Genomic DNA, 16381 nt, shown 5'->3' on the forward strand with positions numbered 1-16381 from the left:
TGGACCTGCTTCATAAGGTCAGAAATCCCTGGCCGTGGTTACTATTTTAAGGATGAATGTGGGACCCAAACAAGCCCAATCAACTTCCTCTCAAGAATATTTCTGCTGGAGCTAACAGAAAAGATGCTCTGGACAGCATAAGTTAGAGTTGTTTGTGGCCGTACTTCTCGGCTGCACTGAAGGAATCTGCCCATAACAGGAGAAGAAACCAACATACCGAGAAATCTGGGCCAAAAATGAAGCTAGGGAGATAGAGACTGGCCTGAAAATACTGATTGTGCTGGACTCAGGTGAACCAAGAGTTTTCTGTTTTATGATGTTTCAATTTGGAATATTTTTTATTTCACAGAACATAAAGTCTGACCTAAGGAATAAAGCCAACCTGAGGAATAAAGAAGGGGTAGGAGAAGAGGAGCGGAGAAGGCACTGGTGACCCACTCTAGTACTCTTGCCTGGAAAATCCCATGGACAGAGGAGCCTGGTGGGCTGCAGTCCTTGGGGTCGCTAAGAGTCAGACAGACTGAGCAACTTCACTTTCACTTTTCACTTTCATACATTGGAGAAGGAAATGGCAACCCACTCCAGTGTTCTTGCCTGGAGAATCTGAGGGACGGGGGAGCCTGGTGGGCTGCCGTCTCTGGAGTCGCACAGAGTCGGACATGACTGACGTGACTTAGCAGCAGCAGCAGCAGCAGCAGCAGGAGAAGTGGAGAGGGAGAGAGACAGAGAAACATAACTGGAGAGGTCCAAGAGTAGATTTGTTTCAGGTGTGGCGGGAACAGGGCCTCCATGTTATCACCAGGCTCTATCTCCTAGATCTGTTCCTAGGACTGGCTCCATTATCAGGTTAAATATGAATCCGACAATAAGCTCAGGGACAGATTCTCTGGTTTCCCCAAAATCTTCTCACCTCTCTTGGCAATAGTTCCATGATTCTTGAATCAAACATCTGTGTCTGGATTCTCTCTTTCTTAAGCATGAAATATTCCCTATTATCACCAGTTCTTTCCCCTCCAAGTCTTTCCTTTTGATCACTTATATGTAAGTCTTAGCGTAGGACAATTTGGGTTTGGACGGCACTTCTCTAAGTCACCCCACTACTGTAACATACTTGCTCACTGTTCTGCAGCTCTCATATTTTTTTTCTTCTCTAAATTCTCATACGATCACATATCATACACATTCCTTTTGGTTCTCCTTTCTCTTCTTAAAATGAGTTCTTTAACTTCTACAAGATGATGCAGCTCTTCTTCTTCTTCCCAATGTAAGCTTTTATTTTTAACACAGTGCCTGGCATATACTGTGCTCAATAAATAGCTATGATGAACAACAAATTCTTACTGTATAGCACAGGAAACCATATTCAATATCCTGTGATAAGCCATAATGGAAAAGAATATGAAAAAGAATGTATATATGATTAACTGTGGAGAAGGAAATGGTAACCCCCTCCAGTGTTCTTGCCTAGAGAATCCCAGGGACAGAGGAGCCTGGTGGGCTGCGGTCTGTGGGGTCTCACAGAGTCGGACACGACTGACGAGACTCAGCAGCAGCAGCAGCATGTATAACTGAGTTGCTTTGCTGTTCAGAAGTAGTTAACACAACACATAGTTCAGCTATGTCAATTAAGAGAAAATTTAAAAAATAAATAACTATTTGGATGATGACGCTGACAATGGCAATGAGGCAGCATCGATCCCTTACATAGGGTTGAGAAGATTTGACTATTGTTTCCAATGCTAAACACCCTGATAGAAGATTTTCTTCATATCTTACCTATATTTCCTGCTGTCAACAGACCATTTCTATTAAGTTCTTAATATAAGCAATTACTCAGGGAGAATCAAAATTCTTAAAATTCTCATTGATCTGTCATCTTGTTTAAGTCTTGCTACAGTATTTTTTTTTTTTCCACCTGAAACTTTAAATCTCTAGAACATTCACACATGTTAATATGCATGGCTGGTTTGGACACAGGAACAGGATTTATTTTTAATGTTAAAAAAGCATTCCTTCTTTTTAAATTGATAATGAAGGTCTCAAGTAATACTCTGAGACTGTGACTCCAAGACAGTTCAACAAATAAAATCTAGAGGGAAAAAAGTACGAAAGGACTGATTTAATTGTTTGATTTGGCCTTTTATTTTTTTTTTTAATGGAATGGGCTTGATGTTTTCCCATCAAGTGGACACAGCTCAACTGTTCTTGCAGAGGCTGTGAAGCCTGAGGGTAAATACGTGATGTGCGCAGTTAAACAGTGGCAGGTGAACTGGTGGAAACAGCATGTAGCTAGTTTCTGTTACCAGTCAGCACAGCAGCCACACCCTGACCTGTTTTAATAATGAGCCTCAGATATATGCTCTGGTTTGCAAATATGAATTTTAGAAAGAGTTTTAATTTTTTGGTAACCTGTGTTCCGGGAGCGCAGAGCCCTGGCTTCCTGCTCTGTGTCTCTGGTCTCTCATGTGTGAGGTTAACCTCTGCCCTAACCCCACGCTGGATCGATGATACAGAAAAAAGATTTTTTTCACCTTGGTAACTAAATCAAAGACTGTGATCGATTAATCTGTTTTCAATCTACTGGCTGTGCCTGAATCATGTAGCACTCCTAATATCCGATGTTAAGATTTCTTTCCTCCCATTATGATTTAGTGCAGAGAACTCCTGTTGTCCATCTCTCCTAAAGCAGCTCACTTAAGTTTTAATTTTCCTGCACTTGCATCTGCTTCTGTAATTGAGTCTATTTGATCCTGCCTTTAGTCTGATGAGCATGAGCATCGGAATCTAGTCTGGAAATGATAGGAGGCTTCTCCTAGTTCATCTCCTTAGCTAATTGTGTCAGTTTCCCGGTTTGTTTTTTTTTTCCTGCACACCTCTCCCCCAACAAACCATCCTCTGCATAACTACCCTTTAAGACTAAGTCCTCCAAAATCTTAACAGGGAGCCCCTGACCCTTGAGAGATCCCACTTTCCCTCTCAGCCCAACTGCTTAGAATCTTATGTTATATTTAGTAAGGACAGACCTCTGCCACCATGACAGAGAAGTAGATATTGTTGCATGTCTGGAAATAATCTTGACCAAAGGAAATATAAAGGGTGTGTTAGAAAGATGTGTTTGGCCTCAGACAGTAAGGATTGAGGGTCCCTCGTGCATAACATGATTGCATGAATCATCTCAGTCCTGTGTTGAGATGCTGAGAGAGGGACTTCTTCAAATGAGGCTGATGTGGGAGGTGTTGTAGGAGCATTTCTGGCTTTTATCAGGGTGCAAAGGGACTTCTGGGCTGAGTGTTATATGAAAGAACCCACACCCACCCCTATTATTTCATGATGGCTTCCTGTTCCCATTTCTCCCACTACTAATGCTTCCTCACCACCACCAGCTCCACCTTGCCGTAACAAGACACCCAGTTGCTTGTTTGCTGAGGCTCCTTCCCTTTCCTTCCCTTCCCTTCCCTGCCCTTCCTCTCCTTTTCCTTCTTCAACTGTATAATCCTTGTATCTTTTGGATTGCCCTTGATTCTATGAGGTAGGTAGGAAGGTGTTATTAACACTATATTACACATAAGAAAATGTAGAATCAGAAGGATTAAGGAATTTGCCTAAGGTCAGGTTTACTTGACCCAAAGTGCATGCTCTTAGTGCATCATACGCTGTCAATGTCCATTTCCCAGATGGTCTAGCTAACAGGAAGTGCAGAAAGGCACAGTAAGGTGGAAAGTACCCTTGACTGAAGCTGGGGAACCTGACTTCTGGTCATAGCTCTTTTTAAACTTAAAGAGGAATCCTTCTCCTCTGCCCTCACTTGCCATATGAAATGGAAGGGCTCTACTTGATGCTTTCTATGTTTCTTCCATTTCTAATAGACTGTTAGGACTATTTAGTGACTCTTTATATATTTAGGAAATCCATGGGTACACAGCATTTAATCTCAAAAACAATGATTCACAATCAGATCGTGGGAAGAGAAGCCACTTTGCCACATGTGGTATCAAGCTGGCATGACTGCCAGGGTGGTGAGCTACTTTCTAAAGTTAGTTCATGTATATTTTTAAAAGGCATCTTTTCATGCTAAAAACACTCATAAGGTACTGAGCACTCTAATCTTTGTCCAGTTACACTTGTTTATAAAAAATATTTCGTTGATCTTGTGTATTAATGTATATGAATGGGGAAAGAACATAATTGATGCCGGATGAGGAGACTGGGTACTAGTTTTCTCTGAAAGCATCGTTAGTAGAGAGCCTTGATCCAAGACATAGCACCTATGGTTTCCCCAACTCTGTGATTCTGATTGAGACTCTACTTCGGGACACTATACATACTGAGATGTATTGTCCTTGTCCACTAAGGAAAATTTACTTATCACTATAATCTAAAGTGTAGCTTAATAAGAAATAATGTGAAAAGTACAAAATCTTATATGCTTCTTCATTAGATGTGAAAACTACTGATTCTGATCTCTTTTGTTTCCTTCATTATCATACCTTTTATCCTTCATGCTTGTAAATGCAATGTTAGCAGAAAAATATTTTCTTCAGAAAGTTATAAGGAACAGATAGATAACTGCCTACATAAATTAGAAACATTTCATTACATGCTGGCAAACTTAAAGTGTAGCAAACTTTAGAAATGTTGCTATAAATGGATATTTTTCCTTTTCTAGCCTAATTTAACCTTGCCACCACCCCTCCCATCTCTGAATGAATCTTCACTTTCCCATCTTTCCAGACCCTGCTTCCCAATTCCTGTGGTACACAGCCTCCATCTCTCATGAGGGCCAAGGACTATTTGATTTCTTTTAAGCTCTTAAATTATATGGTTTCATGAAATGAGAGGTTTTACTTTAGTTAATAAGGATCTCTACTAAAATTGAGGGGTAGATACAGAGTAGGTACCACTATCTCCTGTGTAGAGTCCAGTATGTACTCTGTAATCCTGCTTCCTGGTGGCTGAGAGGAGCTGGTTCAGTGTGAATGCTCTGAAATAATGGGTTCTGAAGGCTGAGATGGTGGGGGTATGATTATCCTGGGTGGCCAGAGGCAGCTTTTTTAAGGGAGTGAATCCAAGTTATTCTTAGAGTGGGAAACTAAAGTTCTAGCTTGGGAGGTGGAGCTGATCATCAGATCTAAGTTGTATGGCAAGAACAGGAGGTGATTAGGTGGCTGAAAGCTAGGATGTTTGAGGAGAATTTGGCAGATAGAGCATGAATCTGCCCAGATCAAGAAGTTTAGGAGTAGGGCTATGCAAAAGAACACTTGCTTATTTAGTGGCTTTAAGTTCTCCTTGGGAAATCTGGAGCTGCTCAATATACCAGCTAGTGGCCAGAGTTGTGCTTGGTGGGGAAAGGAAGTATTGGGACAGGAATGAATTATTGTTGGAATGGGTATTCTTCGGTCACAAGATATTGTGTTAATTGTGTGCAGCCTGGGTAGTGGTAAGGTATGTGGCCCAAGAGAAGTAGTGGTATTTGAGTCAAGCTCTCATGATGAACAAGAGTCTAATAAGCAGAGGGAGATGTGGAGAAATATTCCAGAGTCACAGAATAGCACAGGTGAAAACAACCAATATAATACAAGCTATATTTTGGAAACTATTAGTAGCTAAATATGGCAGCATCATGGATATTCCAATATGAGAAGAGGGGAAAAATAAAATTGGTAAAGAATTAGTTTAGAGTCACATTGTTGATGACTTTGGATTTTAGGCCAAAGGCAGTCAATGGTAAAGTCCTTGAAAATTTTGAATAGTGGAGTTCCAAGTAAGAGGGCAGATTAAATACACAGATCTAATTCTGTTACCTCCTGAAATTCCACTAAAACTAAAGAAAAAATTGATTTTAAATTTCTTTTTAAAAATTTAGATTTACGTATTTTGACTGCACTGCATCCTTGTTGCTGCGCATGGGCTTTCTCTTGTTGTAGTGAGCAGGGGCTACTGCAGTTGTGGTGAGCGGGCTTCTCATTGTGGTGGCTTCTCTTGTTGCAGAGCATAGGCTGTAGAGTGTAGGCTCAGTAGTTGGGGCTCCTGGGTGCTAGAGCACAGGTTCAATAGTCGTGGCACACAGGTTTAGTTGCCCTGTGGCATGTGGGATCTTCCCAGACCAGGGATCAAACCCATGTCCCTTGCATTAGTAGGTGGATTCTTAATCTTTGGACCACCAGGGAAGTCCCTGTTTTTTAATTTCAAGTACAAGAATATGAAAGGAGACCACAGTTTGGAATCTGAAAAATAGATGGATGCCTGGTAACTAACTTAGCAAGGAAGGATAGCCAAATCTTTCCTGTCAGTGCGGAAACCAAGAAACAACCCAGTTTATACCCTAGGGTTATCAAAAGCCTCAGGAAATAGCAAGACTAGGAACCAATTGAGGATGAGGGTGAGGGCCCAAACAAGGAAGACTGGGTAAAGGTTTGTGAGACGCTGAGCTCTCTTTTCCCACTCTGCACTACTGGGCAACTTTCCTCTCCCACCCTGGCAGAAATCTGAAGTTTTGTTAGCTGGAGATGGAAAAGCAGAAGATATTAGAAAAAGAGACATCTCACACATTTGAGAATGGCGTTACCATACTGAAAACATATGGACAAAGTAAATTTACATAGAGTAAATAAAGATTGCAGACATCCCACCACTAGCACACACATAGTCACATGTGCACATATCCCCCTCTTCTCTTACTTTTCTCCCAAAATTCTGATAGAGAGACTTCCACCTTTCAGGCAAGATATTGGAAAACCACCAGCCCAACAGGAAAGACCTAAAGATGGTTTCCCAATGAAGCCCTCCTACTATTATGCCCCTTTTGCTGATGAGGAAACATAGGCACAGAGATGTCAAAATGATTTACTGAAGGTCATTCATTTAGTATTTATTTGTAAGTATAAGTATGTATGTATATACATATTACATATGTGTACGTATATGTATATTCATACTAAACACTGACACATACACTTATATATAAGCATAGTGTATCAATGGAAAGATGCATAACAAGCTGGAGATCAGCACTGTCTTCATGTGGCTAAAGAAAAGGAATGTGAGGGAGACCTTCCTACTTATTGCCTTGTTCCTTTTGATGTTTGAACAAAATGTAGGGTAAAAGACAATAGACTGGGATTATTTTGTTGGTGATAGTCATGTTCTCAGGATGAGGAAATAAGAGCCTGAATGGGAAAAGAGTGGGTAGATGCTAAAGCTGGAGGAATCTTTGCCTGGCCTGGTGATGACCAGAGGTGGCAGGTGGGTGGGAGTGGGCAGTGGGTGCCAAGAGAAAGGTCAGAGGGCAGTGGTCAGAGATGACTCCTTGCTTTCTAGTCTGGGTTCACAAATGTGAGGACACTGAGTGGACGAAACTGGCTTCAGAATGACAGAGGAGGGTGGATTGCAAAAGAATAATAAGTGACAGGGATGGTGGGAGGGGGACTAGAGTCAGCGAGAGTAGCTCATGCTTTCTCTGACCATGCATTTGTCCTGTCACGTGCCTCATCACCCGCAGATTCTGGACTTATGGGATGATGGGATGGCTCCTGGAAAAGTCAGGGATGGGTCTTCTGGAGGCACCACCTTTGGAAGGCTGAGGGAGTGTCGTGTAAGATGGAGCGTGGACACTCAACTGGCAATCAACCAAAATGCTGCCTGTCCCCTGGCCAGAAAACACAAGGCTGGGAAATAAAAGGGCCGAAGGGGCCATGATTCACAAAATTTTCCCCAGCTCTGTCACTTACTAAGTTAATGATCTTGGGTAAATCATTTTGACCTCTCCGTGGCTATGTTTCCTCATCAGCAAAATGGGCAAAAGAGTCCAGTACCTTCATCATAGGGTTGCTGTGAGGATTAAATGGGATCATGAGTTTAAAGGTTTATAAGAGTGCCTGGTACAGAATAAACACCAGTAATATTAGCTAGTACTGTTATCACACCTCATGAGTACTTTTCACCTTACTTGGGGTTCTTTCTCCCAGACTTGGAACACGGAAGGCCTAGAGAATTTAATACACAAGAGGAGATGCTTTCACCAGGGTATGCTAATGTTCTGTTCAGTCCTTATACAAATAATTTTGAGGTGCTATCTTAGGTGCCTGAGATTCACTGGTGAAGAAATTAGACACATCCATGCCCTCATACAGCCTGGACAATTTTCTTTTTTCCACAATTTCTCTGGCTCTTCTCATATGCCATGTATTTATTTTCAATTGGAATATAATTGTCATGTAACACTGTATTAGTTTTAGGTGTACAACATAACAATTTGACATAGTATTTATTAAGAGATCACCTCAATAATTTAACATTAATCACCACACATAGTTACAAAATTTTCTTCTTGTGATGAGAACTTTTAAGATGTACTCTCAGCAACTTTCAAATATACAATACAGTTATATGCATTTATTTTATAATCAAAGAATTTTCAAGAAATACATTTTTACACTAAGCTTGTGTTTAATGTCGGAGAAGGCAATGGCACCCCACTCCAGTACTCTTGCCTGGAAAATCCCATGGATGGAGGAGCCTGGTGGGCTGCAGTCCATGGAGTCGCTAAGAGTTGGACATGACTGAGCGACTTCCCTTTCGCTTTTCACTTTCATGCATTGGAGAAGGAAATGGCAACCCACTCCAGTGTTCTTGCCTGGAGAATCCCAGGGATGGGGGAGCCTGGTGGGCTGCCGTCTATGGGGTCGCACAGAGTCAGACACGACTGAAGCGATTTAGCAGCAATAGCAGTAGCAGCAGTGTTTAATGTACATACAATCACACATTACATGGTATAAAACATTACAAACTGAAAGGCAAGTATCCCTTCCTTAATTGCAGATTTCCCAGTTTCCCTGAGAAAAAACATCCCTTATGTCTTAGTACCTAGATAAACACAGAATCATGTAAGACACCCTTACTAATTCAATGGTAAAGGAAAGGGAAGAGGAAAGTGTTTGGTGTGAGTTGGGGCTTTTAGTTAGGTGACCAGAGACTGGGCTATCTTAGCACTATCAAGAGCAAAGACATACCTTAGGAGGATAGAGGGAGTGATATCAGACTGTAAGTATTGCTGAAGTAGAAAATTTAGACTTTTACATCATTTTAATGGACTTCCCAGGTGGTGCTGGGGGTAAAGAACACACCTGCCAAAGCAGGAGATGTCTGAGACAGGGGTTCGATCCCTGGGTCAGGAAGATCCTCTGGAGGAGGGCATGGCAACCCATTCCAGTATTCTTGCCTGGGGAATCCCAGGGACAGAGGCGCCTAGAGGGCTACAGTCCATAGGGTCGCAAAGAGTCAGACACGACTGAAGCGACTTAGCACACATCATTTTAATGGAAATTTATTAAGAATAGATACATGTGTATGTATAACTAAACTACTTTACTGTACATGCAGAAACACCACAACATAATCATCCATCTTCCAATATAAACTAAAAAGTTAAAAAAAACACACCACATGTTAGTCTAATGAAGATGCTTAAAGCCTAATGAAAACAAGGCAGGGTAGAGCACACAGCTGGAACTATTACAGGTTCAAGCATGGCTAGCGTAGGCGTCTACGACCCTTCAGGGTCCTTTATGTAGAATAAACACGCCACGACTGAGCAACTGAACAACAACAACAAAATGTAGAATAAGAACTACTTTTCCGTAGCGTGGGCCTCCCAAAGTTCTCTTTAGGTTTGGACTGAGGCTTCTTCATCCGTCAGTGATGCTGTCTTAGAGCCAGGGTCTCCTAACTCATTTCTACTGGGCTAGTATATTCCTCTCCCAGGCCCAGTTTCCCTGTTGTTGAGAGCTGACACATAGACAGTCCCCAGAGCCCTGCTCTGGGACAACTGGTATCTCCTTAGGACATCTATGGGTTTAGTCAGCCTCTGGGCAATGTGCATCTTGGCCCTCTTAATTCTGTTGCAGCTCCTTCACTCTCAGTCATTTATTGGAAGAGACCTAGGCCTCCTTCCATCACCCCGTTACTAAGATGATAGCTCTCCCTTCCCAGCTCTGCTTCCAGTTGGGTGAAACATTACAACAAGCAGGCTATCATCAAAACCCCTCCCAACCTGCAAGGAAACTGCTGTCGGCCTTAAGTCCATTTGGTTAGACTGTCCATCTGTTGCTCTTCCCAGGGCTTGTTGAAGGCCTGCACACACTGAACATTCATGTGCATTTCTATTCGTCAAGAGCTTTCATTTTTTTCCTGTTTTGAGTATTGTGATCTCTCTACTGGCTCTCTCACAGTGGCCCCAGGCCACTGTCTCATTTTTTTTTCCCCCAAGAAGAGAAACAGAGTTTATTATGCACAGCATTCTTCTGCTTTATCCCACAGTCTTTGCTAAGGCTCAGCAGTAGCTTCTTGGGCAGGTGGATCCTCCTTAATATTAGCCTCAGCCCTGATGGTAATGGCTACAGAACTGGTTCCTTCTCTGTCTCTAATTTCCCAGATTTTGAGTTGGTCTGCTCATTGTTGTCAGCACACTGGACCATCACTTTCCTTACTGACCCTCACAGAGGGACCAGAACCCCTTAACAGAGTGTGGAATTTCTTCAGTAATTACATTATTATGGGACATATTTCTCTATACTTCAAAACATTATAAGGCCATAAAATACATAACTCCCACCCAGACTGAAAAGGTAGTTGTTCAGTCACAGGTATACAAGATGGAATGAGGGTTAGTATCTGAGATTCAGAGTAGATAAAAGCCACAATTCCAGGAATTGGGAGTTCTACATAAAACATAATTTATAAAATTAAGAAAAGAGACCAAATGTGAAACAAGAGTTGTTAATCTTACACATGATTCCTGAGCCAGGAATCAGTTAGGTGGGTTTGACCCTTGAGTGTGTTCTGAAATGAAAAGAAACAGTTAAAATCTACTCCTGGCATTGAGAGCAGAGCTGGCATGGTAGGAGGCTATTTTACTTGGAGGGAATTCTGAAGCCCCCACTAGTATTAATAGTAATATTTTCTTGCCTTCTGGGAAGGTTTAGAGAGACAAGAAAAGGTCAGTCAAAACTTGAAAAGGAAAGCATATAAAAACAGTTATATGGCGTTTACTCTTTAATTAAAAATCTGTAGCACTTTTGCTGTCTGAGGCTGTCTTTGAAATGTTAACATCACACTGGACTTCATCAGATCTTTCAGGTTCTTGGAGTTCTACTCTGGAAAAATAGAGAAAATAATTCGGTGAGATTTCACAGTAGAGCCACTTTCTTTTTCTAGCTTTCAGCAGTGGAGCAGAACATAGGAATGAGCAATGGCATTGCAACAGCAATGAGGAGAAATAAACTATTGAAGAGATGTGCCATCCATGCTTCCTATTTACTCTCTCTGACTTTTGTCTGGGCCTGCCACTGCCCTACGCTGATTCCCTGGTGCCTTCCCTCTGTAGGCTCTTCCAGACCTTTTCTGAACTGGCTTTGACAAGGCAGCACAGCACCTGGGCTCCATCCTGGATTCTGAGACTCACAGTAGCTGGTATATCCAGGTGAGTGCAGGGCACACGGGAAGCAATGTACCCTGGGCTCGTGACTATGTCTTTTTTTGACTTAGGGTTGCTTTAACCTCATGACTGTGTGACTAGTGCCTCAATATTCTTGACAGCCCAGTTTCTCATGGGGGGTGGAGGTACAATCTGACTGCCTCATTTTGTAAAAAGGTGGATTGCCAGGAATCTTTGTGTATTCTTTCATGCATCCATCCATTCTTTCAACAAATATCTATTTTAATAACCAAGATATGGAAACAACTTAAGTGTTCACTGATGATCGATAAAGAAATTGTCACACACACACACACAGAGTAGACTATTACTCAGCCACAAAAAAGGAATGAAATCTTGCTATTTGTGACAAACATGGATGGCCCTTGAGGGTATCATGCTAAGTGAAATAAATCACACAGAGAAAGACAAATACTGTATTATTTCACTTACATGTTGAAATTTAAAAATAAAAAATAATTAAAATCAGGCTCTCAGATACAAAGAACAGACTGATGGTTGCTAGAGGTGGGGTTGGGATAGGGAGGTGGGAGAAATGGTTTATTTAAACTAAAACAAACTAACTTTTTTTTAAATAGGAAAATAAATTTAAATAAATTACATTAAAAAAACCTGAAAACTTGAACCCCTTAAAAAAGAAAAAAGCACCTCACCAAATTCTGCATTCCATATCCCTCATATGTGAACAAAAGATAATGGAAAGGATACACAAATTTCTCCCTATGCCATATTTAGGGTTACTTAAGTGCTGTCAGACACGACTGAAGTGACTTAGCAGCAGCAATGCTGTTCTTATTTGGATTTGATTAGGTAAAGTATCTAGAAAGAAAGCTAAATAAGTGAAAAATAAATACAAATCAAACAAACTTAAAATTGTTGCTCAGCTGAAAGCAAAGGTAAGAGAGACTAAAACTCTGATGAACAATGTTTATTTTCCCACAAAACTCCTTTCAACATGTTATATACTTATCAAACCATTAGATTGTAAATTCTATAAATAAGTCCCATCATCTTTCAATGAATATTCACCATGAAAATTACAACTACTGAAAACTGTTAGTATTAATAAGAAGCTACTTTCTATAGATTCAAGTGTATTTGCTGTTTCAATTTCACAGTTAAAAAAAATTATTGAGTACCTACTATACTATATGCCAGACACTCTGCTAGGTTCTAGCAGCACAGTGATGACCTTCACTGATATATTCCCTGCCCTCTGTAGAGTTTAATTTGGTTAAGTTTATAGTGTGTAGTCTTATAATTATACCAATATATAAGTATAACCTGGTGTTATAAAGAAAAAGCACAGGGATCCATAAGATACTATAACAGGATGACATAATCTAGTTTGGGAAGGGTTTTTAAGAAAGTGCAACTTAAGCCAAGATCTGAAGAATGAGGTGAAGAAGTGGCAAAGAACATTCCCAGCAGAGGGCACAGCAGATGCAAAGACATTGAGGCTAAAGGGTACCTATTATCCCTTCTCACTTATGTATTTATTCATTCCACAAAAGTAGGAAATCCACTGGTCCAGGCATTGTGCTAGGTACTGGGGTTGCCATGGTGAATAAGATGCATTCTATGCTCATCACATCAGACCCTTTTGGTATTATTTTTTTCCTTGAGCACGACTGAGCTTGCCATGCCCCTTGGGCATTGGGCACAGGGCACACTGCCATCCATTTATAGCCAGGATATTTTTCTCCAAGTCCAAACTAGTCTCACTTTCCTTTTCCTCTCCATAAATGCTGAGGTCCCAGCATGCCTCAAACATAGACCCTCTGGGGATTGTATCTCTTTCAACAATGTTGTAGGGTCAGAACTCACCTTTTCGCAGTCTGTTCACTCTCTTTCTCCTCCACTTTGATGATTTCTGAAAGAGACAAAACAACTTCAGAAAACGTATTTCCCATAGATACTAAAAGAAGGAAAGTTTGAAGAGGCTCCTAAGTCCTAGGACCCAGAGAGAAATTGTTGCCGTGTATGTGGAATAGATGGTTCCTTGATGAAATTTCATGGGGACTGAGAAGCAGCTTCTTTCATCCCAAAAGTAAATGCCTTCTTTTGCTCATTTTGCCTTAAGTTCTAACTTTGGGAATAGGTTTTACTTATAGCTCTATTCTTTACTAAAATAAAAATGCTACTGAGAGGTATACCACATATAGTTTTAGCAAACATTTAATGATGGGGAAAAAAAGTTTCCTGTCCTTTTTTGAAAGTAAGGTTTGGAAGGAGGAGGAAAAGGAAATACTGAATGTGCTGACACCTTACTGGGTTATCCAACTGGTGCTACTAAATAATACACAGTATTGCATGGCCAGAATCAAGTGGGAAATCTCTAGTGAGCTAGACCTCCCAAGGCCTGACTTCCTACTGGCATGGACTTACTACTGATGCAACTAAGGGAGAAAATGTCTCTGGGTTGACAGTTGTGATGGTGCTATTATCCCACTGAGAGCCTTACAGCAGGGGTTGTTAACCCAGGGGTCCATGGAGGAATTTAGAGACCACAGCGGTCCTTTCAACAATCCTGATGGTTTTGAACACTTTCTATTTTTAGTGGTTCTGTTTGTGTGTGTATGTGTTTGAAAATAATCAGCTTTATTGAGATAAAATACACAGTAAAATCCAATCATTTTCCATACAGATTTTGCTGAGTCTAACAAATGTATGCAGTCACATAACTACCACTATAACCAAAATATAGAACATTTATATAAGCCCAAAGCATGCCCTCTAGCCCTTTTCAATCAATTTCTTTCTCCCACCCATCCCCTCCAACCACTGATCTGCTTAATGCCACAATAGTTTTGCTTTATTCTAGGATTTCATATAAGTATGATAATAAAATGTGTAGGCTTTTTGTGCCAAGTATCTTTCACATAGCATAATGCTTTTGAAATTTATTCATGCTGTTTCATGTTACCAGTGGTAACATTCCTTTCTATAGCTCAGAGATATTTCCTTGTATGTATATGCCACCATTTGTTTATCCATTCACCAACTGTAAAAATTCAGGATGCCAGGTTTTTAGTATTATGAAAAAAGCTGCTATGGACACGTGTGTGTGTGTGTGTCTCTGTGTAGACATATGTCTTTATTTCTCATAGATAACTACCTAGGATTGCCGGGTTGTGTAGAAGAACATGAGAATTTCATTTGCTTCATATCCTCTCCAACACCTGATATTTATCAGTCTTTTTAATTTTAGCCATGTTAGTGGGTGTATGGTGGTAGCTCATTATGGTTTGAATTTGTGTTTCCCCAATGACTAATGACATTATGACTGTGTGACTGTTGCTTATTGGCCACTTGTATATCTTTTTATGTGAAGTATTTATTCAAATCTTTGGCTTTGTGACTTTTGTTATATGAATTATCTTATTGAATAGTATCACACAATTATATATTCTGACTGTAAGTTCTTTATTATATGTATGTTTTGCAAGCATTTTGTCATAGTCTGTGACTTGACTTTTCATTTGCTTAATAAAGTCAAAGGGCGAAATTTTAAATTTTGATGAAGTTCAGTTTACCAATCTTATCTTTTTGTAATACAATTTGTGCTTACTGTGTCCTAAGGTTTGCCTAACCTAAGCTCACAAAATTCTTCTTCTATGTTTTCTTTCAAAAGTCTTTTAGCTGTAACTCTTATTTTAGGTTTATGATCCACTTTGAGATATTTTTTGGGTGTCCAGGTTCACAGTTTACCATGTGGATACCTAACTGACCCAATACCATTCAACAAAACACTATCCTCTCAGCATGGAATTAACTTGGCACTTTTGTCAAAATCAGTTGACAAAATCATGTGAGTTTATTTTTTGCCCTTCTATTTTGTTCCATTGGTTGATTTGCCTGTCCTTTCACCAATGTCACACCATCTTGACTCCTATAGGTGTAAAATAAATCTTGAAATTAGGTAGTATAAGTCTTCCAGCTTTGTTCTCATGTTTCATAATTATTTGGGCAATGGTACTCCTTTGCATTTCCATATAACTTTTAGAATAAGCTTTTTAATTTCCTCTAAAGAGCCTGCCAGGATTTTGATATTGCATTGAAACCAAATATCAATTTGAGAGAATTGGTATCTTAATAGCTAGTCTTCTAAACCATGAGCATTGCATAATTCTCCGTTTATTTAGATCTACTTTGATTTCTGTCAGCAGTAATGTTTTTCAGTTTTCACCCCACCCCAGTACTCTTGCCTGGAAAATCCCATGGATGGAGGAGCCTGGTAGGCTGCAGTCCATGGGGTCGCTAAGAGTCGGACATGACTGAGCGACTTCCCTTTCACTTTTCACTTTCATGCATTGGAGAAGGAAATGGCAACCCACTCCAGTGTTCTTGCCTGGAGAATCCCAGGGACGGGGGAGCCTGGTGGGCTGCCGTCTCTGGGGTTGCACAGAGTCGGACACGACTGAAGCGACTTAGCAGTATATATATATATATATATATATATATATATATATGTATCTTGTACTTGTTTTTTTAAGATTTATTCCAAAGCCTGTAATATTATTTGATACTACCTTAATTGGTATTAAAAAATTCAATGTACAATTGTTTGTTGTTAGTATATGGAAAAACAATTGATTTTTGTGTATTGACCTTGTATCCTTCGACTTAGCTACACTCAATCAGTTCTAATAGCTTTTAATGGATTCCTTAGGCTTTTCTATAAACATACTCATCTTACCTGCCAAAAAAAAGACAGTTTTACCTCTTCCTTTGCAATGTGTATGCCTTTTATTTATTTTTCTAGAGTTGTAGCACTGGCTAGGACTTCAGCACAATGTTGAACAAAAGCAGGGAGAGTGACACACTTGCCTTGTTCCTAATCTTAGGTGAAAGCAGTCTTTTATCATTAAATATAATGCTAACAAAAGA

General features: G+C 40.2%; 1 protein-coding gene across 4 annotated transcripts in view; it reads right to left on the reverse strand.

Annotated features, from left to right (window-relative positions):
- Window positions 1-11036: 11036 nt before the first annotated feature.
- Window positions 11037-16381, reverse strand: part of CD86 (CD86 molecule) — a 66184-nt gene continuing 60839 nt past the window's right edge. For 2 of the 4 annotated variants that reach the window (XM_086403559.1, XM_086403549.1), the window contains exons 6-7: window positions 13319-13364; window positions 11037-11145 (exon numbers count right to left, since the gene is read on the reverse strand). In XM_086403559.1, coding sequence (XP_086259685.1) covers window positions 11130-11145; window positions 13319-13364 — 62 coding nt within the window. In that variant the 3' untranslated portion in view covers window positions 11037-11129. Of the gene's footprint in view, window positions 11151-13318; window positions 13365-16381 lie in introns of all 4 variants that reach the window. The other 2 variants (XM_086403543.1, XM_086403532.1) reach the window with 1 other exon arrangement.

This window comes from Bos grunniens, chromosome 1, assembly GCF_055505025.1.
Source record: "Bos grunniens cultivar Pamir isolate PY7600 chromosome 1, Bosgru_T2T1.0, whole genome shotgun sequence".
Lineage (NCBI taxonomy): Eukaryota > Metazoa > Chordata > Mammalia > Artiodactyla > Bovidae > Bos > Bos grunniens.